The following is a 26,223-nucleotide window of genomic DNA, read 5'->3' as shown; positions in this document are numbered from 1 at the left end:
TAATATTACATAAAACCTCAGTGCTGATGCATTTAAAACATTCTTTTACTAATCATATTGGAAACAACTCCTTTGTCATGTAAGTGGAGCAATTCAAACCAATGCCAACTGTTGTATGGGTAAAGAACTTCCTTAGGGCCCCTCGCTGCAGACAGCAAACTCCAACATTTCCTCGGGGAGAGATTGTGCAGGTGGAGCTGTGAGCCTGTCTCCAAGTGCCTGCAGGAGGAGAGTATGGCAGCACAGGTTCTTTTGGGGATGTCAGGGACAATGAGGGACATGATCAGCAGGCAACCATGTGCCACCCCTCCAAGGCAGAGGGGCAGAATGATGACTAAAGGCTTTAGGGCAGGGCTGAACTTGTCTTCACAGTCCAAAGGAGAGCAAAGTGGAGTCCTGCACCCCCTGCACCCCCTGTCAGCTACAGCGACCACCTCTGACAACCACATTCCTGCAGGCATTGCTCCTGCTTTGTTACAGCACATTTAAAGGACAGTAATAAGATGGAATATGAGAAACTTTCTTTTTGCCACTTACAGTATTTAATCTGTGTTCTAGGAGAGGGTTTTTTTTACTGTCAGCCTCAGTGTTTCTCTAGGATGGCCAGGTCCTGCTTGTAAACCGCGTAGACTGTTGATGTCCACAGTCCAGTTGCAGACAAATGTACCTGGCTGAACCTGGGGGGCTGTCATGAAGGACCAGTATCTTGGCCAAGAAAAGTATGTGAACAATTCACTTCCTGGCACATTAGCTGGACTGAAAAATGAAGGAATATCCTGTGTTTTGAGTCAGTCCGAAATGATAATGATGCTGGTTTTGATTCTCCAAATGAGGCTCTAGAAAAACTATGTCAAAATCAGGCTGGATGAAATGTTTCAGCAGCATGGAAGACAACTGTGTGAAAATGAAAGAGCTGCTGATCAGGAACTCTGCTGTTCAGAAAGCCAGAAACTCAAAACTATTAAGAAGAAGCCAGAAACTGAAAACTGTAAAGAAGAACTGAGAATGTATCAGTTAAAGCATCATGGGGAGAGGTGTTCCCTGTGGAATGGAATGGAATGGAATGGAATGGAATGGAATGGAATGGAATGGGATAGACTGTTTCAGCTGGAAGGGAGCTACAACAATCACTCAGTCCAGCCACCTGACCAATTTAAAGCTTGTTATTGAGGGCATTTTCCAGATGACTTTTAAACACTGACACTGTTGTAAAAATCAACTTCACAGGCAGCAAAAGTGTTATTCTAAAGGACTTAGATAAAACATATAATTTTCTGAAATCAGACAATCAGAAATAAACCCAAAAGTTTCCTCTGTAAAATGCAGAACGTATGAGAACATATTAATGATAATGATAAAATTCTAAAAACCTTCTGAGCTGTGTACTTCTGGCACTGATTCATACTGTGGCTCATTTCTATTTGTGAATAAAATCCTGCAAGATTAAATTCCAGTGATGAAATTCCTGCAAGATTACACAAAATTGTCAGCTTGGCTCTTCTCACACCAAGTCAGACATGGACACTAGATGGCATATTTGTATTATATCTGTAGGGGGGAACAGAGATAAATGAAGTAGCATTGCCACTTACAGACACAGTAAAACAAATGGCACTCAAGGGTGAAGCATGATACCTTTGATAGAAAAGCTTCCACTTAAATGTGTGGCAGCATTTTCTTCCAGGAGCACACAGCAGCAAATGCATTCCTGTTCAGTGATCAAAATAAATTGGAAGTGGGGCTGTCTTACAGGCCAATGGCAAATCTGACAATAATCACTTGCAGATGAAGATAGTCACAGAAGAGCTGTGGCTGCAAGGGACGCCTGCCTCCAGAGCAGGGCTAACATAGAAATCTGACCAGGCTAAAGGACATTGGCCATCACATTTTGCCCTCTCCTTTCCAAAGGCTGAGATCCCACAGTCCCCCCCGGCTGCTGTCCTGCTGCTCAACCACGCTTGGTGGCAAAACGTTTTACTTGCACCCAGGATGTGCTGTGCTGCAAGCTGCTGGTTCCTGCAAGCTGCTTGGAGACAGCCCCTCCACCCTGTCCCAGCTGAGCCAGCACCAGACCAAATGTGCCATTGCAGAACCTGGAATTAACAACCAAGTGGGACTTTTCAGGATGTGGTTACAAGGAAGGCCCACGAGATGTCAGCAGCCTTCCAGGTCCTGTCCTGGCAGGAGCTGTCAAGGAGAAATAAAAATTTGGGAGTGTGAGGAAGAGAGGTCAGGACAAGGCTGCTTTGTCCATCTACTCCCATGCCTCTGAACAGCTTCTGTATTTCTAAATCCCTCTTTTCCTGGTCAGGCATCTCCCCTGTGCAATTCCACACCGGGAGGAGAGATATGGGGGTTTTCTAATGAAATCTGGATATTTCTGACTGCTCAAGCCCAGACAAGGACCCACACTCAATCTCCTCTTTGAGGTCTTTGACCACTCAGCATCACTGTGCACAGTATCCTCCATCTAAGCAAGAACAAGTAAATGTAGGAAAAAAATGTCACCTTAAACGAGGCTTGAATGTCATTGTTGGGAAAATTTTAAGAGGCCAAACAGGAGGGGGAAGAGAAATGCTTGCCATTTTTCCTTCTGTCTTCTTGCAGAGTAAACAAAAGCTTTGATTTTCATGTCAGAGGTATTGAAAGGGCCACAATCAATTACTCATTTTCTGATTTTTTTTTCTCTTTGTAGGAGAGAGGCTGAAATGCATCAGCAGAAACTTTGAAAAGTTTTAAAAATTAAAGCTCACTCACCAGAATTAGGGTGAAGGATTGAGACAAAAGTGAGAAAGGCTAAAATTTTAACACAAACCATATAGATCAGACCTCTGAAATATGAGGATGAAAGACTGGGAGAGAAGCTGGCAACTCTGTGGTCTGTCCCCTACAGAAATTCTCTGCTCTGCAAAACCCACGTGTGGCAGGACACAGGTAAATGAACTGTCACGGGTTCATGGCACAGCCCATGTGCATCTCAAATTAATGTACACCTCAGCTCAGACATGGGGCATCCAGGGGCACTTTGGTGAAGGGATGGAAAGGACAGTGTTTCCTCTACCCTGGAGGCAGCCCAGCCCCCAGGCACTGAGGAGGCTCATGCCACTCTCCTGACAGTACAGCATGGATGTCAAGCTGAGGATCTCACTCTGCCGTGGCTGACACTGACCCCTCTGCATCACCCCTCGGTGCTAACGCTCATCTCAGAGCATGGCACACACCATGGGGCAGTGAGAGCCCTCACCCCCTCACACCTGTGTTTCAAAGGAAGGAAATGGGGCAGAAAATACAGGAAAAGTGAAATTTCTCCACATAAGCATGGCTGGATTTACTGCAGAGGAAGGGAGAAGGTCATGAGGAGGTCCCAGCAGGTAGGATTCAGTTTTCTTCAAGTTCCTACATATTTAGCCATCCAAACACTGACAACTGCCTCCCTCCTTTCTCAAGGACAAACTCAGCACTGTCACTCTCAAGTTGGGAACCTTGATTTGCTGAAGGTGTGGATGGATGAAAGTACCCAAGGCACCAAAAAAAACCATAGCAATGGAGGCTTGACACATGAAGCAGCACAGAGAATTAAGAATAACCCCAGTATGGTATTTTTTCAGGAACAAATGGCATTTTTCCCTCCAGTAACTTGACAGAAGTGAGGATGCTCAGCTGTTCCCTGCACTAGGAAACATGGGAAAGGATTTTAACAAGTCTTCAGTGCCTCCCTGCTCCCACTGACAGCAGCAGGCAATGAAGAATGTGAACGGAGCATCTTTACAAAGCCAATGATGAGCTCTTTTGGTAAAAATCCCCAGAATAAAGGTTCTGATGTATGTTTTCCTGGTATTTTGAATGGAGTGGAGATGCATTTGCTTAGTTATTGATTTTGAAGTTTCCAAAAATCAAAGGGTGGTAACAATTTGGAGCTTCTGTGTAGCATAAAGGCAAAGATAAGCCAAGCATATTGTGTGCTGAGAACAAACAGCAAACCATGAGCCCCACGTACACATGGAAAAACCACAAAGTACTGAAGCAAGAGGACCAAGAGGCCTGGCAACAGGATGTCAGACTTTATGAAGCCTATTTTAAGTACAGGCAGACACAGACGGTTCACATTTTTCATGCAGGGATGTTTTAAGTGGAAAATCAGCCGTTTTTCACCTCCTCCTTGTCTCTACCCCTCAAACCTATCAAGATCACTGCTGTTCTATTTTTCATGAAGTTTTCTGCTGTGCTATACTTGTGCTTGCACCTGAAATACACAATCATCTGCTGGTATCTGGGTCAGCCACACTGAGAAGGGGAATCCCATTATTGTCTCTGGTTGTTTTTGAAGTGAATGACTCTGTACAGTCAGCTCAGATTGGGATTCAAGGGCTGATATTTCCATGACAAGTGGCCGTCATGCGCGCGCCAAAGCTCCAGAAGCCTTTCATGGCAGGCAGCACAGAGGCAGGGGGTGACATCCCCCAGGATATCTGAGAGCGCAGGGCACTGCCTCGCCATCATCACTGCTGCTGCTGCCTTTGAGCAGAGATGGAGCAGTGAGAATATGTATCATTTATTGGTTTCACCCAAAGGGAGACACTATGCACCAACAGATCTGCTTTGCAGGCTGGGAAACAAGCAAACACCACTAACTGAGAAAGCTGCAAAAAAAGCCTTTCCCTTCCTCTGCCTCAGCTCTGCGTGAAGCCCAAAGCAAGCAAACACCAGTCCTGCCTCAAAACCAGAAATGGTACTGTCAAAGTCTGTCCTGCTGATCTGTGCTACTCTTCAGTCACGAAGGAGCACCAGTTAGGGGGAACGCTTCTGCCTCATTCCACAAAGACAGTCAATACTGAAGGAATTACATAGAAAAGAAATTTAGGAGCACATAAGAGCAGAGTCACAGAGCTGCTGTATGACCCAAAACCACAGCATTAACTATGGCCAAATGCCTCAGCCTGACTTAATACTATGACTTGGGGCACAACTGTGGCTCTTCTGCTATGCATCAATGCATTAACTGAACTATCAGCTGTTGTGTGGAAAAGAGAAAAGTTCTAAACAATACTGAGATCTCAGAACTTTTGGTTCCTATCTTCATGAACTGCATCTTAAATCTACAGTTCTCAGCGAAGTTAGGAAATCCTCAGTGTCAAATACCCTTTAAACACTAAAGGTACTGGTGCAAGTGCACACATTAAAAATTTGTCTAAATTAAATGTTTATGCTGAACTGGTTTAGCAACATTAAATATTCTTAATTTTAAAGTGACTGCAACTCAGCTTCTCTCTGTAAGTTAAGCTGTATCAAAACAAAGCATGTTAATTCTTAACAAAAATATATTAAACCGGTATCTTGCAATAGAGTTAAAAGCCAATTCTCAGTTGACAGTCAATGCCTCTTAGTTGCTATTAAAACTTTCTAACACTGTTATGGAGGCCCATTTCAATTAGCTGCAACTGAGTCTCAGAGAGGGAAAGAAACAGGATGGTGAAGGCACAGTTTCTTGAATCCTTCACTCTTAACCCCATTTCCTCACCTACCTATATGTGTGGGCATGCAATCAACTGCAGGTGGGTAATCTCCTTCCAAATTCACACTTTCTACCTGCACAGAAACTCCTTCCTGGGGGTGTCTCTGCAGATGCTTTGTGCTCAGCCCCATGAGGGTGCCAGGCTGCAGGCACCCTGTCCCTGGAACACACATTCTGGGAAGCTGCTGTGGGATGCAGACAGCATCAAGGACCACCATGGCTCGAGGCTACATTGGAAGAATGAGCTTGGATTGGGAGCCACATTTTGGCTCCTGGATCCAGCCCTTTCCTGGCACAGGACAGTTTAGTTGAAAAGTACATCCCTGGCATATGTACATATGTAGATCCCTGATACACAGGGAGAAAAGCAAGAATGTACAGTTTCTTGGAAAGAAAGTTATTTGTACAGTTAAATGTACAGTTCTTGGAAAGAAAGTTAAATGTACAGTTTCTTGGAAAAAAACGTGCCAATTCCCATTTGGGGCTTGGTCCTTCACCATGTATTATTTCAGTGGGACATGAACCCAGCTCTGCACACATCCATTTGCAGGCCAAGACCCAGAGTCATATGATCTTTATAAAGCTGAGAAAAGTAATGCAATTTAATACTTTTTAAGCTTAGGGATTTAAAGCTCCAGAACTGTAGGAAAGAGAGAGTATTTCTGCAAGATAAAAAACTCCTTTCTTCCCCCCCAATTTTAAAACATCTTCATGTATTCATGTCAAAACATCCAGAGATATTTCTGGTGTTAAGAAGGGCTTTGGAATAAAGTTGCTGTCCTCCACCAGCAGGAAAAAGATTACCTACCTTTCCCCTCATTATTCTGGGCCACTACTATCAGCAAGATATTTTATTACAGCAAAAAAAAAAAAAAAAAAAAAAAAAAAAAAAAGACCTTGATTTTATCCCCATTGTCCTGCAGCAGCACCCAGCAGCCCTGATCAGCAAGTGATGAGTGCCCTTCTGGAGCAGGCAGTAAATGTAAATTCAGCAAAGAGCACTTAGCAAATATAACTACAGGGTCCATCCTCTCAGGATTATCTGATTTTCCCTTGCTGCAGAAAAATCCACATGAAAATGAAATCCTTAATTTATTCTGCAGCAGCATGGCAGGGAAAGGTGCACGGCTGTCAGGGTCTAGGCTACCACCATCACACAGGTGTGATTCACCTGGATGTCAGGATGTGCAGTCCCAGAGAAACTGCAGAATCAGGGGCAATTAGCCAGAATCCTGAGCCTGGAATCCTGATGGCTCCCTGTCCAATGCTGCTTTACCCTCTGAGCCAAGTATTCTTCCCAGATGTCCAGCCTGAGCCCCCACAAGCCACAACCTGGGCTGTGTCCTCTCATTCTTCTACCAGCTCAGCTCCATCACCATGTCCTACCCCCAGCAGCGGGTGCAATCAGATCCCTCCCTCCCTGAGCTCCTTGCCCGGCTGAACAAGCAATTTAATTTCTTTCCTTTGGTGTACTTTTCCTTCTCTCCCTTGCTCCAAACTGCCTTTGCCTAAAGCACTGTTCTTAAATTAATTATCAAGGAGCTTTATGCTGCAGAGGAGCAGCATTTTGGGCCTCCCCTGGGACTTGTGGCTTTTTCTTCTGCAGCCTGGGAGTGTGAAGGCTCAGCCCCCACCAAACTTGTGACTCACGCTCTTCAGAGACACTCCCACAAGTTTTATACACAAATTTTATCCTTTTTTCCTCGCAGCTCTGCTGTTAAATGTTTGGATTTGCAGCTCCCTCCCAGCTGTGCCTGCCTCCCAGGACAGATGACACGTAAAACCCACACGCTGCTGGCATTGCTTTGTTCAGGTGACATTAAGGCAATTAAAGGCAGGCTGAGGGGCTGCGAGGGACCCAGCACCGTACCTTCATAGGAGCCAGCTGGATGGGAGTGATGCATGAGGGATCCACCATGGGCTTGGGCCGGTTGGCCGTGTCTGCCAGCAGGCTGTGCCACTGCTGGGGCAGCCCCGTGAACTTCTGCTCCCGGTGGTCGAAGCCAGTGTGGACCCGGTGCTCGAAGTTGGAGGGCCCGGAAATCTCCAGCCTTTTCTTCTTTTTCCCAAACATGGTGGAAAGATCTAGAGAAAAGATAAAAAGCCACATGTTTACACTCTGTTGTATCCCTCAGCCACCGTCTCTGCTTCACAGGGAACTTTAGTACATGTCATTAACCAGCTACTCCATGAACTTCACTGCACACACTGAGATCTGTGCGAGGCTAGCACTTATCTACCTCCTTTCTGAAAGAATAAAAGTTAAGAAATGAACCCAGTCTCTTACTACGTACGTTCATAAGGCCTTATGAAACAAGGAAATTCCCAGGAAAGAAAGCCCCAGGTTCATTTTTGTACTCCTCTCCCTGCTCATGCTGTGAGTTGCATCCTATGGAAGCTCCAAGCTGAGAACAATCCAGCAGCAGTGGATGGCTTTGCTCCAAGGACAGCACTTGGGTAAGTGGTGAACTGTGCCCTGATACAAGGGGGAGCAAATGCAGGCACAGCTTTGCATCCTAAATCTCCCAGGTCCTAGAGCAAAGACAACCCATCTCAGACAAGAGCCTGGCTCTGCCGTGGTCAGCAGCACTCCAAGGGGAATTATTCCTGTGCCATTTCAGCAAGGAAAACAGAGAGCTCAGATCTAACTCCAACCTGGTCCAAGGCCCTTCCTCTGCATTTGTGAAGGATCCTGCTTAAAAAAATCATCAGGTATCAGCTATTACAAATATCATGGCCTGACTTATTGAGGAAAGAAAGGATTTGCTGTGAGAGCCACATGCCCAAAGCACCTGGGTTCACGCCCTGATGGGCAGAGATCCCTGGCTGCTGGCCAGCAGGCTTGGGTGGGATTCATCACATCACAGCCCTACTCCTTTGAAGGTCCAGGAAGGAGCATCAGCTCTTTTGGTTCCTGTGCAGGTGGTGTGGAGAAGAGACAGGAGTCCTTCCAATCCTATACAAGCAGGGAGCTGGAGGCTGCTGGAGGAAATGTGACCTTCCCAGCTTCTCCATCACCGGATCCACCTGGGTTGGCCTGCTAAAGCTAATTGCTACAGCTCCTGCCCTACAGAAAGTGAACTTTTTAGTCAATTTGGATTGTTATTTCCTGATAAGACTGAGTTGATTTGCTTTCCTCCTGTCTGTTTAGTTCCTGAGGAACGTGGAAAAGGCAGCAGGAGGGTTTCAGAGCATACAAGGGAACACAGGCTGAGGCAAGAGAAGTTTCATTGGCAAGGTGGAAGGAGGCTTGAGCTGCAAACTGAGAGAGATAAAGGTACTTGCTCATTCTACTGGCACAGGAAATAGCCAATACTCTCCACCTGCATTAACCCTTGGGTTGGTGGGTCCCACCTTAAAATGAAGTGCAGCCTAACAGTTCTACTGAACCAAGTTCAGAACTAACTTTCTGGAGTACTCCAGAAATCTGCTGTGCAAAGCAAGGATAAATTCCTGGTTCTAGGGAAACAGGCAGAGGTCCTGTTGCTTTTCAGTGACATACTGTCCTGTCCTGGAAACGTTCTCTGTCTACTTTCTGCTGTCTTACAATACTCCTCCACCCTGCTCTCTGGGCCATTTCAAGCAGGGCTGGCTAAGCACTTGAGCAGCATCTGTCTGAAATAGCAGTAGGGTGAGGAGGCTGCCAGCTGCTATTCTATCACAGCTGTAGAGGTGCTTCCCTGACTTTCATTCAGGAGGTGGAGAGAAGCTCAGAGAAGAAAATACGGTTGTGTAGCTGCTGCAGCTAAGATGCGTTGATAAATCAGGCATTTTTTCCACCCTCAGTGCCTTTTACTAGTTTATCTAAAGATCAAGTCCATTATTTGAAAATTGACTGCTGGCTGCTTTGTAAGTCCTCCCCGTGTATTTGTAGGTGATTGTCTCTTCTGTGCATATTTCTTTTAGACAGAGCAGACTTGCTCCTGTTGGCCTCTCTTCACAGGTCTCATCTTCCACACACCTCTCTCTGGCTTTCTACCCTACTCTGAACTTCCCAAAATCTCCTGCTCTGTCTCTCTCCAGCTCTGTTAACTTGGGTATCTTCCTCCCCTTCCTCTCCCAAAACCTCCAACAATACAGTCACTTTGATATGTGTCTTTTTTCCTTTCCTAGCATCATAATTGTTTCGTTTTTCTTTGGTGCATTTGGGTACCTTGTGGCACTTGCAGACATGCTTCCAAAGTCATGGTGGCTGCTCTCTGCTCAGAGATTATCCATGTTCCAGGCTCAAACAGAAGCAGCCCCAGGTAGGCAGTGGCTCCACCAGTGGCAGCCAGCTGTAGATCAATGGCACTGCATCGATTTCATTCGCCTCAGGGATGAGAATCCATGAGACTATTAGAGTAACATTTTAAACCATCAGCTCTAGACATGTATTTTTTCCTCTGATCAATGCCAGGGTTTCCCACAGGACTTGCACCCCAAGGCAGCTGCTGGATGCTTGAAGTTCTCCCGAGCTCCAAACAATGTCGGGTAACTAAAAGCCCATCAGCTGGCACAGTGCATGCTGCTTTTTAAAATGAACAGCACATTCACTCAACAAGATACCGGCCAGCAAGTTACCTCCATTTCACTGCAAAGCCAAGCCAACCTCCCTTCAGCACAGTCCCTCCAAAGAGCTGTGACATACACAGCAGTCACAAGGAAGCTTCATTTCCCCTCATTTCTCCCAAAGAATGGAAATGATGCTGACTGTTTTCCTCAGCTGTCTGAGGATGAGGGTTTGGGGCAGCCAAGTCTGCGAAACCTTATGCTCTGGGCTTGTAAGTGTCCTGATTCAGTCCCCACTGATGTGCTTGGTCCTCATACCTCAAAAACAGAGAGATGATTCAATTTTTCCCACCGCTCTATTGATATGACACAAAAAAGAAAGGACTTATTTAATCATGTGTGGAAGCAGAAAACATCCCCAGCAAGCGACTACATGTTTTTCAAGACATCTAAAGCCATTTTATGAATAACCCAAGTGCTTTGAAGAGGAATGACAGAGCTTTCCAGGATGCTGGATAATGTGTGTGTAGCAGAAAACTTATGAAATTTGTATCAAGAGCACAAAATGTATGAAATTCATTCAGGCACCTACCCATTCACAGAAAACAGCAATCCTCTCACAGTTATTAAGAACCCCTAATTTCCTAATGGGATTACTTGGGAAAACATCCCCCAGACAACAGGGCAGCCTTTATCAGAGGCACAGGGAGGAGGCAGGCTGCAGGACAGCTCTGCAGAGCTGCCTCTGAGCCATCCCCATGCCAGAGCACTCATCCTTTACTTAATTCTTCCCGACAGCTTCCAACGTGGCCCTGACTGTGCCAGGGCTCTCAGCAAATGCCACCTCTCTGTGCAGCTCCTCCTGTGCTCACCCCCACAGAAGGAGAGGAAATGAGAAGTACTGTACTTGTAATTTGTTGCTATTTTGGTGGGATGAGCACAACCAGGATGTCTGTCCTCTCCTTGCACGTGCCTTGCCAAGGGATAGTCTGGTTGATTCCAGTGGCACGTGGCACAAGGTGACACTTTGACACAAGGGGGCTGGAGCAGCTACTACTGATGGCACTGGGCTTGGCTTTGGGGGGAAAACAGGGCTCACCACTGCAGTGCTTCACTGGGGCATTTCTACAGATTCTTTACTCGCTCTTATGCTGAAATTATGGAGCACAAAATTTTGTGCTTGTAAATGTGAGGTGTGGAGGAGGCAGCCCTTTAGTGACAGCAAACAATGAACTCAGTAAGCAGGACAGCACGCCACCTAAACAAGTGCTCTGAAATGGGAGAGCCAGGAGCTGAGCCTGTTCAGCTCCAGGCTGCCATGCCAAGGGCTCCTCAACCTCCTTATCCCACAGCCCAGCCATGGCACAAGAGTTACAGACAACAGAGTTTCTGAACCAAATGATGGAAAAATAGGGACATAACACTTACTAGAGGAAAATGCAGTACTGAAGGGAAAATCAGACTACTGCAGCACCTAACAGGTACTCAGTACGTCTCCTGAGTAACCCACAGCAGGGCTGGTCCCAGATGTGCCACCAGGGAATGGGGAAGGAACAGGGACAGCAGGAGAAATGTGTGAGCTGTGCTCTGGAGACTGTTACCCAAACCCTTCTACAATTGCCATTTTGTCTTCATCTTTGCCCGGGAAAGGAGCAGTGCCAGCTCTGCTGGTGCCTGCTGAGGTTGAGTAAGAGCTGAGAAACACAGCTCCACGTGGCTGCTGCAGGCACCAGGTAACACTCAGGAGCAATCACTGCTTTTGCCCTTAATGCTGTTTACTGTGGTGCCTAACAAATCGAATGACATGCTAATCAGCACACCCTGCCTGCGAGGTCTATGCCAGACTTGGCTCCTTTGCACTGCACTCCTTTCTGTGCACAGAAATAATTCACTGACATCACAGTGTCGTGGGCTCCCAGGCTGGTCCAAATTTCACCCATGTCCTTCCCAGACAGACCAGATCCCCACAGAGGAAATTTCCTGACATGATGCCCGTGCAAGGTGTGTGATGTGCACCAGCAAATTATAAATAAATCCACTCTGACAGCTACTGCACTCTCATTGTGTTGCCTCCCAGTCCCAGATGAAGGAGTTTTTCCAGCAAGAAGCATCCTCCACTCCCACACACTGGAGCAAGAGGGTGGCAGTACTATTCTGGGTGCCCATTCAGACTCTCCCATGGTAGGAGCTTTCCCACAAAAGGTTAAAACCCTGCCAGCTCACACAGAGGTCACAGGTTTGTTCACTCTCAAAAGTTTGGTTCCATCCTGGGGTTTCCAGGAGTTGTCCCTCTCCTGTGTGTGAGAACAGAGGACACTCCAAGACTGATGAACTGAAAAGCTGAAAAGTCCAGACTTTCCAGACTGTTACTGCCCTCAAAGAAGAATTTTTTGCATTTACAGCAAATTAGATCAAAGGCAGTAGGAATAAAACAACAACAACAACAACAACAAAAAAAAGGATTACTTCATTCTAAGGTTAATGGTATTTTGTATCCTAAGAGTAATCAGTTAGCCTACAAAATAAGAGAGAACTCTGTTTAACTCTGCCCTGTTTTCTGTTCCCAGTAAAAAAGTCAGAGCAAATTTTTGCTCCTCCTTCAAATAGCTGCTCTTTTAGAAAAGACTACAAAAGTTGGAAAGACCTTTCACATCTTGTAATCTTGAAAACTAGCAGTCTTCCAAGTGCATCCCTTAAGCAGTGACAACAGCCTTTGCCATTCCATATGTCCCCAGATAACCCCGAGAAAAGGTCTGTGAAATTCTGCCACACACAGAAACACACAATAACCGTACAAAGTCAGTACCTAGAATAATGAAGTGAGATGGGAATTTTTACTTTAAAATGGAACTTTTAATGACTATGTGCTATAGCTATGTAAGCTTTATTTTTTACTGCGGTATTTCAGGAGCCAGATAAAGTGTCCCACTAACCCCAGGAAATCGTGTGTGCTCACCATGACCCTGAGCCACCCTGGCAAGCCTGCAAGGATTTCCTACACACACCTCACTGCTGCTCCAGCATGGGCTGGGCTGAAAATATTCCCTCAGGAGGGGCTCTGTGTTCACTGTCTGCCCCAGCCCAGCAATGTGTTTGCTTTTAAACAACCAGCAATTAGTTAATTTTCAATTAGGAAGTATTTTCTGCAGGGATTCCCTGTGGTTCCTCAGCTGAGCAAGCAGCAGCAGAGCCTGTTTCCCTCATGGATGGGCATGTTATTAGCATATAAAAATTGCCTTCATGCATGCTGAGTATCATCTGTGAGCCCAAAGGGGGGACAGCAGCAAGGGCTGTGAAAAGGTCCTGTGAAAAGGCACATTTTCTCCCAAATCAGCCACACAGCCAAAAATCCTGGTTACAGGCAGGAGCATTAATACAATGCTTCATTTTTAAGAAACCTGACAGAGACACAGATTGCAAAATGAGGAGATGGGTGCAGGTTGCTTTCTTTTGATACTTTTTACTTACTAATAATAGTTTTCCGTACCACAAGGACCTCAATTGTTCCCCTCCAGAGCAGCCCAAATGCAGAAATACATCATTAGCTTTGGTGGCTCTGTTCCCCCACTCTGATTAATTGTAACCTTTCCCCACACTTGATCCTAAATGAGAGAGTATGAATTGAGAAGCACAAATTAAATTAACGTGTCAAGGCAGCCTGCAGAGCCAGCGCTGCAGACAAATGTGAGCTGGGCTGAAACTCAATCTCCAGAAGAAAGCCAGTGTCTGGGATGGACTGATGGCAGCACAAATCTCTGAGAGATCCTCTGGGAGGGAGAGGTGAAAATGATGCTGGTTCTTCAGCTCACATCAGAGAGAGCTCCTGCTCCTTCCTGAGGCAAGTGGAAGGAGACCAACACATATCTGTGTATCTATACACCTAATATACATTTAAGATATTTACTATATTTAATAGAACTATTAAAAATGAGGAAAATTGTTTGGGTTTTTTTCTTTAGTAAGGAACAGCAACAGCAATAGTTTTGTGTTTCCTTTCTGTTTAAGGATGGTTCGGAGCTTCTTGGTAGGGACCCTCTGCTGCTGGCTGCAATCACAGCACGAGCTTCTTTTGCAAAAAAAATGAAGCATGCCCCTGACTGCAGGCTTACTTTTTACAGAAGAATTTATCTCTATTTTTAACTGAAAATACAGAGAGCACTACCCTATTTTTCAGGTGATAAAACCAGAAGCTACACCTGGAAAAGCAGAATAAACTGAATAAGAAGACAATAAAGTTCATGGAAAGATTCTTAAAAACCACACTGGTTTCAGGTCAGGTCTGACTCATTACTGACAAAAGGAGAAATCCTGTTTGACTTTCCACATACAGTATTCCTAAATACTTTCCTAACTCCCAGAGTGTCATTCTGGATGGATAGGATGGAAACAAATGGGAGACACCTAAGAAGCAGGGAGCACCTCAAACCAGGGGCAGGTGAGTCCTGTGGTCATGTCTTGTATTTATTTATTAAGTTACTGCTGTTAGCTAGAGGGAGAACTCATTATTGCCTTAAGTACAAGGGTTTTTTTGTTTTGCAACAGGACTGGACAATGTGCAGGTGAATGCTAGGCTGGCTCACCTGTCTAATGAGGGACCCCATTTCCCATGATCCCTGCTCATCCCTCTGCTCCTCATTATTATTTGAGCATTTCAATTTGGGAACAATAAAATAGCACCTTTGAAAATGTTCCCACATACTCTACTAATGATGATTTTAAACACTGACCCTCTGGCAGCAACAAAAAGGACCTACAAATCCTGAACAAACCAAGTCAGCTCCCATTTTGAGTCTTTTACCATTCTGCTAAGCTCTTCTGCACACAAATAATATACTGATAGAAATTAATCACCTGTGACTACATAGTTTTTCCAGACTATTCTTTCAGTTCAATGAAAGTACAGGAGTATAATTTTCAGTGCATGCCCATGTGAGTTTCAGAATTAAAAGCTTGATGATCTGTAGGGTTCAACTAGTTATCATGGATTTTCAGGGTGTCTGGTATTTTTTTGAGATGGGACAGGCTTCTAAGTCATTTAATCACTATTAAAATAGATACCTTAATCATGGAATCGTTAGACCAATAAAAATGCCCTTTTCCCAAAGCCCCTAATCTGCGGGGGCATTCTGCTCATTTCAACCTCAGGTCAAATCAGCCAGTTTCTCAGGGTTTCTATGTTACCGCTCAATATAATAAAAATACATTTTAACAATTACAAGAAGTCCAGAACATGTCATTGTCCATGGATCTTTTCAATCCCCAATACCTTGTTTATGGTTGAAAATGCCTTCATTTGGCATAGCACAGGAGTGTGTCCCTTGATAGCTGGCCCATGAGACATATCTAATAGAAATGCACAACAGAACAAAAGACAGGAAAAAATAGTAACAAAAGTCCATGTATGCTTCCAGAGAAATAGTAAAGGCTGGTACAGAATGGCCAAACTGGGATTGATGTACTCCAGGGAACAATATTCATTCTTCTTATTGAAAGCTCATTTCCACACACTGACTGACATGTGCTTTCCTAATTTAGAAGTCTTGTGATTCCCAGGGGATTTTAATGCTTAGTAATTTTCAGCTGAGTAGCTTAAATGCATATATTGTAGTCAGTCACTCTCTATTATCTCATACACATGCACACATAAATAGCAACGTAGAGACAAAGGTTTGTGCAGGGAATTAGTCTGCAACAGCTCTGGGCAGATTAAAGAGGAAACCTCCCCCTCAGCCCCCCAAACCCCTGGAGGTAACTCAAATAATTTCTATCCCTAGCAAGTGAAAATATTCCAGATTTGCAGAAGCAAACAGTCCTCTGGGTGCTCAGCTTGACATAATTAATGGTATTAACTTTGTAGGAAATGCTGGACATCCACAGGGAGAGGGGATTAAATAAGGCACACATTAAACAAGACACCCCGAGTCTCAAGTTATTGCTGTAACTTCAGTTGTAAATTATTTTTCTCTGAGTTGATATTAGCACTATTTTAAAACAGTTCTATAGTGTTCTATATTAAAGGATGCAGGTAATTCTATTTCTATGTTTTTAATTAGAAAAAAATATTCAGTGAAGGAAATACTATCAAAAAATGAAAGGGATGATCTATCAGTAGAGAAGAAAACGTGAGCAGAGGGTTCAGACAAACCTGCAGGAAATATCAAAACAAGGACAGTGAAACTGTAATTCTGAGTATTAGTAAATATGGACATTCCTATAGGTTGGGATAACTGTAGAATAAGAACTGCAAGGATATGAAATTCTGTATTTATCAAAAGACTTAGCAAAGTGCTTGAAAAACACTTGGAAAATTGTTCTTATCAACTGGGCACCAAGTTATACCTTCTTTACATTTTGGGCCATACCCACAGTGGGGTCTGCTTGCAAAGCCTCAGCAAAAGAGATGGACTGGCACAAGACTTGTAGCAAAGGGGACACTAAAATATCCTGGGTTTGCACATAAAGCTTTAGTTTTAACTTTCTGAAACTGAGTTTCCTCCCCAACACTTGATGGTAGCTGCAAAGCTGGCATTACAAACATACAGAATCAAAGCCGGAGGAGACCTTCAAAACCATCTAGTCCAACCAACACTTCCAGAGATGGTGACTCCACCATCTCCCTGGACAACTTACCCCAATGCCTGACCACTCCTTCAGTGAAAACATTTTTTCAAGTATCTAATCTGAACCTCCCTGGGTACAACTGAAGGCCACTTCCTCAGGTCCTTCCAGCTGAGATAAGGCAGAAGAGACCAACCCTGCCTCACCCTAAACTCCTCTTGGCTAGCTGCAGGAGCAGTAACGTCCCCCCAGCCATGCCAGCTCCCTCAGCCACTCCTTCTAGGACATGTTTTCCAGAACCTTCTCCAGCAATGCCTTCCTGAAGTGAGGGCCTTCAGCTGAACACAGAGCTTGAGGTGCAGCATTTTCGGCATGACCTCAGCAGTGACCAAAGCATGGTAGGGCTTTTCCACAGCTCCCAGGAAAGACCTCTCACAGAACTGCAGTTTCTCACAAGTGCCTGGAACTACTGAGGATGTATTCTCATCATTTTTAGAAGACAGCTTTTGCTTAGACAAAAAGGAGGCAAAATGTTTTTTAGGTTTAGAAACCAGCTGATCTTGAGCTGGTTGGATCCAGAGTTGGATGCATCCATGAACACACCAAAACTGCATCGAGGAGGGGCTCCAGGGGGGTGCCTGCCCCAGCAGAGATGATTTTACAGGCCCCAGAGGTATCACAGTGACAAGTACAAATGGGACAGGATGGGGACAGATGCCTGTGACAGCACCACATACCACTGGAGCAAGGTAATGATACTGGGGCTCTGGATTTGACCTGCCACAACTCCTCATTGCTATGTTTACATTCAACACACTTCATTTTCCTACAAAAACATTCACTGCATTTCTTATTTTACTTCTAAAACAGGACAGGCTGTGCTGGCTCTGAGGAATTGCTCTATTACCATAACATTTGTAAAAAAGGTTGCTTTCCAATGAATGATCAACAGCAACAGATGCTTCATTATTCATTCATTATTAATGGCAAGCCTCTCATAAGAATATCTTTAGGATAAAACACAGGATATGACCTGTGTTGGCCAAGAAATGGTGCAAAAGCAGTTTTATTTGGTACGTCAAAATACCTTTAAAATGCAAACAAACAGATCTATAGATAAAAGTATCCACAGTGAATGCCTGCAAGATGAAAATCATGCCTGTTATCACTGCAGGTTCCCTACCCTTCTATCTGGTTTTACTCTGCATCGCTATAACTGAAGGGAAAATATTTCCACAGTCTACAATAAATCACAAATGTGTAGAGTCTACCTTAATTTTTTTTTTTTGTTCCACTCTGCATTGTGCTGGAAAGCTGGTCTGAAAGTCAATTCTTATCCTATTACCTACTGAGTTGCTGTCAGGCTATACTCTGTTTCCACAATAAAAATGAGAACTGATCCCTTGAAGGGTTTCCAGAGCTTACTGATTATTGCCTTCTTCAGAAAGTTTACCATAAGCTCTTTATACAGAACATGGAATGTTTATAAATGTCTGCTCAGTCTTCCTCCCTCTGGATAATCCCCAATGATCAATAATTGCATCTGAGGAATTCCCCAACACTGATTTTTTTTTCCAGAGCCAAGCAACCTAGCCATGCAGACTTTGAGTTTTGCCACCTCCAGACAGCAGTTTGGAAATGATGGGTCTGCCCTTCTCTTCATGCTTTCTCTCTGAAGCTGACAGGAAAGTTCTTAGACCAGACACAGAAAAGCAAACAAAAACTACAGTAAACTGAATGAAAGAACCCACATGTTTTTATTTCAGTGCAAATCCAGCAAGATGAATGCTACTGTGAGGTTTTTATTGTTTTCCACCTCTTAAATACCAACCATAGAGATGGGTTTTGACTGCAGGAAGGTTTTGAGCAACTGGAGAGGTTACTGCATCTCAGATGGCCACCACTGCCACCTTCCAAGAGATGGTGCTGCTACAGGAGGTGGTTCCCATCCCTTTCTTCCAAGGAAGGATGCACACACATGAATCACTGCATTTTTCTGAGCTCATCCATCCTCTCCAGGCCCTCTCCAGGATGAGAGGTTTCATCTGAAATGGTCCAAAAGGACACTTCCAGCCTCTCAGAAAAAAAACAACAAGGAAAATATTTTGCCTTAGCTGCTCAGGTAAGTGAGCAGCTGACTCCCAGGAACCTTGCTCTGGAAACACCATGAGAAGCTGCCATGTGACTGTGTGGATGAGCTGATTCAGCTCCCAAACTTCTAGACAATTATGTTAAAAAGCCACTTGTCTCCCAGAAGAAACACTTCTGCTGGAACAACATGGCATCATCTCTCCCCAGTCTGCACTGAATGATTTCACAGCAGCTCTCAAGGCTCTCGTTGGGAAAACACCATCCTGACAAGGAGTCTGTGAGAGAAGGCGGGATCCTCTCCAAGTACTGTCTGATACATCTTATTTACCACTGAGGCCGAGATGCTGAGGCTATGCAGAGGTGAAGAACTTGGCCATCATCTCTCAGCAATCAATGGCTCACAGAGCCCCAGGGCTCCCATCCTGCTTGGTGAAATGGTGCCAGTGACCCATCAGACTCTAACCCCTCTGTTTGTATTTAAATATATATGTCTATATTTAAATTTAGCATATTTAGATCTGAGATTGCAGACCCTTCTTAAGGGCGAAGCATCAAAAAATACACCATCAATTAGAAGATAATAATTACCAGAAAAGGACATCTCTGCATGCTGACTCTGATTGCATTCACTGCTGTTTCCAGAGGCAGGGAGATTCATTAATTAATTCATTCCCCACTTCGTTACGGACTCCAACAAAGCTGCTGATACAACTGGGAAAGCAAAAGATGAGCCAGGAAAGTGACTGCAAAAAAATGCATTAAGGGAACATGTGTGGGTATGTCAAGTGGTAGGGCCAGAGTCAGCACTTGGGGAAAAAAGGGCCTGTAGAGTTGCTGGCTGAGAGGGAAATTAAATGTGCAGAAGGAGCTTGGATCCTAAAGGAAATATTTTCTTAGCAAAAAAAAACAAACAAACAAAAAAAAAAAAAACAAAAAAAAAAAAACCCAAAAAAAAAAACCCCAAAAAAAAAAAAAAAAAAAAACCAAAAAAACCCCAAAAAAATAGAAGATACTTTCTGTTCTAATGAAATATGCTGTTCTACAAAATATCTCATTTAATTCTGTTTCCCTCTTGTACTTAAATAGGGAATCACATAAAACTCAAAAGCTATTAAAGATACAATTAACCCCCCGAAATGTCCATTTTCTCAAGTTTTGGACACAAGACTCAATAAATACCCTGGAATTTTCTGTTTCAGCTGACCTGAAAATTGTGTGTGCTCTAGGTGGGAATCTGAGATGACTGTTTGCTTCACAAGGCAACAGAAAGGTTTCAGAAAGGTGACTTCAGGACAGCCATGAGACTCAAACTGTTTGAGACACCACAAGTGGATGACCAGAACATCTTTTTGTGCTCTACTCCTGTAATTCAGTCTCTGCACTCCTTGCATCGGCTCCCTGTGCACCCACCCCGGTGTAACTGTGCCCAGCCTCGAGCTCAGCCATACTGACAACCCTGGCTTTCTAAATTATTTCTACCTTCTTCAGGATAAAGGCAGGAAGATGTCCTGAACTGCTTTTAAATTGATTATGCAAAGCACAGTGGGCTGTATAATGCCTTTTCCAATAGAACTCCCTTTTAGAACTCTGACAGCAATCAGCTGTGTTATTATAACTATTCTTTCTCCTTGTATCACTCAGGCTGAATGTTTTAAATGGAAATATCATCTTGTCCCCCCGTGTTTCTCACCTGTAGCATGTCATTGCAAGTAACCAAGGCTCAGGATGCCAAAAGCTCAAGGCTCAGCTCGCCCACATAAGAGATGTGATCTGAATAAATCAGTGCTAGGTCCATATGAGCTCCTCCTCTCTCACTAGCAGGGGCTCAGGCTGGAAAAGCTGACCTGCACTGGAGCTGCCATGCAGCCTTTAACTATCCATGGTACCATTTTAAAACATCAGCTCATTCAGGATATGGATTCATTTTCTAGAATACCAAATATGCATCTGGGTATCTACAGGGGAAATGAAAAACCCCACGTATATTTACTAGGGTGGTGTGACACTTCTTTCACAGGGTTTGACTTATTGGAAAAGAGTTTCAAAACTCAAAGGGAATTCCAAAATTCTTAGAGCTCTGTCCTAAATGTCACTCTCAGTCTGGTTAGGGCAAATCCTGAGCACGTGGATCACAAATCACACCCAGAGCACAGCTAGGTACCTGTGTATTTTGTACCTCCCCAAAATTAATCTTCAAAGCTCATCTCCTTTTCCCCACTGCAGAGCTCTGTCATCTCAGTCTTGGGCTTTCTGGAGCATCATTCGGTTCCTGGTGCAACTGCTGTTGGCTTCAGCAGGAGAACTCTGACCCAAGAAATAACAACTTTTTTCTCTGTTTCCCTCTACTGAAAATGGGAAGAATTGGAAAAATAACCCTCCATGGTGGCAGCACATCCAAGTGCAGGGGAGAGAGACCACAGTTGACTTTATTTAAGGAAGCCCATTTCCTTCTCCCTTTCTTTGCAACAGAGGCCAGAGGAGACATCGCTTCCCCCCCTCTCCTTTGCTGCCACTATCTCCCATTCCCAGTGGAAACCAAAGTTCCCCTTCATCAATATTTCCTAAGCCAAGACTTTGTAAAGCTGGAAAAAGACTGAGCTTCACATTATCTGGTCTGAATCCAGCATGGCTTATGTTCATCAGGAAAGGAAAAGGAATGAAAGTTTCCGACTTGGAAACCCTCTGAGCCAATATTTGTAAATAAAGTCTAATTTAATTACCAATGTATGTATTTTTCAGCTGTCCAACTCTGAGAGAGCACAATCCCAATGGGATGAAGCAATCACACTGTTTAACATGCAAAATCACTGCTTGCCTACCAGCCTATTAATAGGTAGTTTTGTAATTCAGAGGAAAAGGCAAAAGAGAAGGACAGTAATCTTAACATGAGCATCTGAAATGCTCCACTGAGCTCTGCACCACCAAACATAAGAAAATACTTTTTTCTCTTTTTCCCCCCTCCAATGACATCTTTCCAGTGCCACTGGCATTCATCACATGTGCAGAGGCAAATGCTTCCACACTTGGCAATAATCAGAGCAAGGGAATTATGGACTGGGAGGAGGAACTGCAGGGTTTTTTTCTCTTGGCTAAAGGCATACTTCAGTCTCAAAAGCTCAAAGGGAACTCAGTAGTAGCTTCCTTCTCCATTTCCACTTTCCAAGCAGAGCCAGGACTCCCTGCAGATCTTCCACATCTCCTGGTTTTGTTGCGCTTCTGCTCCATGTGCTGAGCTGGGGCTGGCTCCCAAAGGACTCATTCCATCAGCTCCTGCTTGTCCTTTCCACACCACTCCTTCCTTACCTTCTTATGCAAAATAACCTTCCAAACTTCATCTCAAACCCATCTTCACTGCCAACTCTGTCATCTCAGGTTATCAAAACCAAATTTGTCCCACTCTCCCTTTCTGACTCACAATGCTTACTGCAAAATAATACAAGATCTAAGAATGGTCCTCAACAGGAAATTCCTCATGGGAGCAGATAAAAAGGATTTTCCTTAATATAATCATGAACTGAAATCAATAAATATATAGCAAGGCAGTACGGAGGCAAACTTGGGCATTGCAAGGATTAGGTAGGAAATTTATATAAACTATGGTTACAAGGGCAGAATAAAAAGCAAATACAAATGTAAAAGACATAACCAGAATAGAATGTTAATAAATTATTAACATGGCAGGTTTTAGGACAAGTGTTACACGTTCTGTATCTCTATAAAATCAGCTTTTGAAAGTCTAAGACATTAAGGCTTAATCAGAGTACATTGTTTTACAGATGAGATATCACCAGTCACTTAAATTGCAGGAATGAAAGTGGGGGTTTAATTCAAGCTTCTCTAGGGAGGAGATTTGTTTGAAAGAGGTCAATTAAGCCTTCCACTCCAGTTAATCCCTTCTGTTTATTTTAAAAAATCTGGAATAAGGAAAAAAATTACAATAGACCAGCAAAGCAAAATTTTCCTATAGATGCACCAAAACAAAAACCTGCAGGTCAGCTTGCTTTTAGCTGGGAGAAACACAGGCAGAAATTGCAATCAGTCTGCATTTCATATGGGTGCATCACATGGAGATGATTCAGACCAAATTATTCTCCAGATTAGTTTTATGATACACTCTCCTCCAAGGAAGGCAGCAGTGTTTGAATTGGTTTTGGTAGAAGTTAATATTTTAACTTGCAAGTCTCGTTTGGAATGAGCCTCTGTGGGGAAGAACAGAGGGCAGAAGAGAGTGGACCCTCAAAGAAACAATTTCCATTATTTTGCATTTTCCTTCAGAAGTCAGCAGCTGCCCCCAGCCCCTTTTCCCCACAGCCCTCAAGCTGTTAATGGCACCATTTACATATATTTCCCTTAAGCTTCTGAGTCACCATTGGTCATTTAGGTCAATACATTTGTTTCTTCTGCTCTTCTAAATACTGATGGGTTTCAATCTTTTTCCCCTCTTTCTTTGGTCCTTTCTGAGCTTCCCACAGCAAAGCAGCAAATGCCAGGCAAGCCCCACGCTGTGCTGCCCATCTGCTTCCCTCCCTCCTCCTCCTCCTCGCCCCGTGCTCCATCCGCTCTGCGTGCCCTGACCTTTGTGGAAAGCCCTTCTGCGTGTCAAACTCTACCATCCTCCTGAGCAACAAAACAGGAAAAGCAGCATTACCCCTTCCAGAGCCAGCCCTGTAGAGCTTTGTTCCAGTGCTCAACCAGCACCAAGCTCTTTGCACTGGGCAGGTAAGGAGCCCCCACTGTGCTGTGACATCCCCTAAGCAGTAAAAGCATCAATCTCCATTTCCCTACCCACACATCAACTGCATGGGAGGGTGCTCCCAGCCCTGGTGCATGTGCCTGCTGAAAGGATGTGAGGAACAGACAATCCCTACAGGGAAACCAGCACAGGCCAACAGCGTGGGAGGGAAGAGGGAAATGTGGGAGGGAAGAGTGAAATGCAGGAGCAGTGAGGACAAGGCAGGAGGCACAAACACAGGAATGATGCTGGGTTTCTCTGGGAAGACAACAGCAGCACAGAAAAATCGATGTTAGTAGCTCCTGGTGAAGGGGAGGCTGAGCCAGAGGGAACAGATGCAATAGAAAACTGAGCAATGGAGGAGAGGCCAGGTGAGGAGGAGTTGAATCAGGGGTTAGCTTTGACTTGATTCAGTATTGAAGAGGAAAGGCAGGCCAGCAGTTCTTAAAGGGCAGGGAGGAGGATCTGGTCAGCCATGAGGTGAAGGGAAGGTGGCACAATTACTGTGGCAGCTGCTGCAGGCCCGCTCTCCTGGGTCTACCTTCTGTATTTCTCCCAGCACCCTGATCACTCAGAATTGAGTTAATTAGACACAGCTCCCTTCACAAATTCATAAAACTCCTTTGGGCTCAGCTCTTAACCCTCTCTCTTTTCTCATGGAAGCAAGACTTTATGAGATCAGTAGCACCCCATCTCCATCCATGGCCTCAGGAACATCTCATTTATGCAGGAGCCATTAAAGGGGTTCACTTTCTGGTAAAGAAATTCCACCACATTAGAGCACATGTGCTTTGTCCCATGCTCTGCCCTCCTTTAAAAGGAAAAATCTGCTTTCACAGCTGCCTCCATGGAAACAGCAACTCTGTGGTGCTGGCAATGCTCCAGGCTCGATGGGCTTGGTTCAGATGTGGAAATCTGCATTTCTTGATTGCAGAGTGCCAGTATCCCAGAGCCCAGCCAGGTCTCCTCTGGCTTGTTGGACAGCACCAGTGAAGGTCCTGTGGGTCAGATCTCACACCCAGCAACATCAGTGCAAGCCTACTGCTAAGGAATGCTTGGGAGAGAGGAGAAGCAGGCAATGCTTTTAACTCACGTCATAGTGACTCACGTCGCCACCTCTGGCAGTGCTGGTGTGGGTCCCGAACTACTGAAGTAGCTCATGAAGATGGAGGTAAGTGCTCAGCTTCCCTCCAGTAATGAGCTTTGAGACCAAACACCCAGGAAATGGACATGAAAACAAAATTCCTCCAATTCCCATTTTGAAAAACTTGTTTCCCCCTTGTGGTCTGCTGGTGCATCCCCCAGCAGGGTCACAGCCAGCAGCAAACCACAGCAATACCCACTGCACTTCTGGGCTCCAAAGGAGGATAAATTACTCCTCTGGCCCTTTGAATCCCCTAATCTGAAGCTCTCAGTCTATCAAAGAGGATGTGCAGCAGCTGCACAACCAGAGCGCAGGTAGAGAAGAGAGGATTTGCCCTCTAGCTTGGGAAAATTGGTCCCTGTATAATAAAACAGATAGCTTTCTACAATCATTTGTTCAGCTCCATCAATCCCAGGGCATAAATCAGGCTGTGAGGAAGAGCAGCTCTGAAGGAATCTCTGCAGAAGGAAAAAGCCTCGACCCTCTGTGATCCCCTCCAGCACCAGGGCCCGTGGCTGGGGAGCTGTGCCGGGGCCACTCGAAGCACTCCACGTCCCTCTGCTGCCTCTGACTTCAAAGGAGCTGCTCAGTCACAGCTCGATAAATACCAGCAGAATGGGACTCAGGGGCAGCTTGTGGTGAGTATTAGGGAAATGCAAAATTCAAAAATCCCTAACTGCCCTCTGGTCAACAGTACCTGTCTAAATTACTGTTGTTACGGCAAAGATACTGAAATTGCTAACATAAACACAACCGAGTGTTGCAGATGCTGTAGCTTTCCACCAGCAAACATTTCACTTGCTGCTAAATATCATTTCTCTCAACACAGGAACAACACCCATGGTGGCCAGTACCCAGAGATCAGGGGGTTTACAGGAGGGTGCCCTGCAAGCAAGGACAGAGCTGGTGAAGGAAGAAAAACTTGTGACAAAGGCCCCTGGGAGCTCATGAAGGAAAGGCTGAGAAGGGAATCCACCCATTCTGCTAGGAATGATTAAAAACAGTTACAGAAAAGATGTGAAGAGAGACCAAAAGAAACATCCAACCATGTGTCAGATGAAAACTAAAGTATGTCTTTTTAACAAAAAGGACATGGCATATTTGTAAAACATACTGTTTTGGAGAACATGAAAAACAGCTGGGGCAGAAGAAGCAGGCCTAGATCTTTGCAAGGTCTTATTCCAGGCAGGGATTTAACAGAGCATCTTTAGGAATCTCCTCACCCCCACCTCTAAACACTCCTGCACCAGTGTCCCTCAGTGCCTCCTCCAAACACTGAGATGTGCACACAGACCTAGGCCAGCACAACTCAGGTTTTCCTTTCCTTCTCTGTCCATCCTGCCCAGGTTTGTTGCTCAGAATCCCAGACCCAGGAATGGTGACGAATGCCTCCCTGCTGCCAAAGCCAGCAGAAAGAGAAGGTATTTCCAGCCACGCCCAGTGGACCCCAAAGTGTTGGCCAACAGGAGGTTCAAGACCCGTTCCCATCCCCATCCGACCCTGTGATGGGTATTGGGAGCCCTCTGTATCCTGCAGGATGAGGCCCCATGGATTGCTCCTTGGCATCTTGCCTCGAGGAGTTATGCAGATGATTCAGTCCCATCAGCAACAATAAATTCAATGAGCAATGGTATTTCCACACACAGAGAAAAACGCTGAACACGTGGTAGAAACACCACTTGTGCAGACAGGGAA

The 26,223-nt window shown here is 44.8% G+C and overlaps 1 protein-coding gene across 5 annotated transcripts in view; it reads right to left on the bottom strand.

The window, feature by feature from the left end:
• PAK5 (p21 (RAC1) activated kinase 5) overlaps positions 1-26,223 on the bottom strand; it is a 163,005-nt gene that overhangs the window by 31,105 nt on the left and 105,677 nt on the right. For all 5 annotated transcript variants that reach the window (XM_053974785.1, XM_053974787.1, XM_053974786.1 and 2 more), the window contains one exon: positions 7,383-7,597. In XM_053974785.1, coding sequence (XP_053830760.1) covers positions 7,383-7,597 — 215 coding nt within the window. The remainder of the gene's footprint in view (positions 1-7,382; positions 7,598-26,223) is intronic.

Source organism: Vidua macroura, chromosome 3 (assembly GCF_024509145.1).
Source record: "Vidua macroura isolate BioBank_ID:100142 chromosome 3, ASM2450914v1, whole genome shotgun sequence".
NCBI classification, from domain to species: domain Eukaryota; kingdom Metazoa; phylum Chordata; class Aves; order Passeriformes; family Viduidae; genus Vidua; species Vidua macroura.
This window is presented reverse-complemented; position numbering and strand designations above follow the sequence as displayed.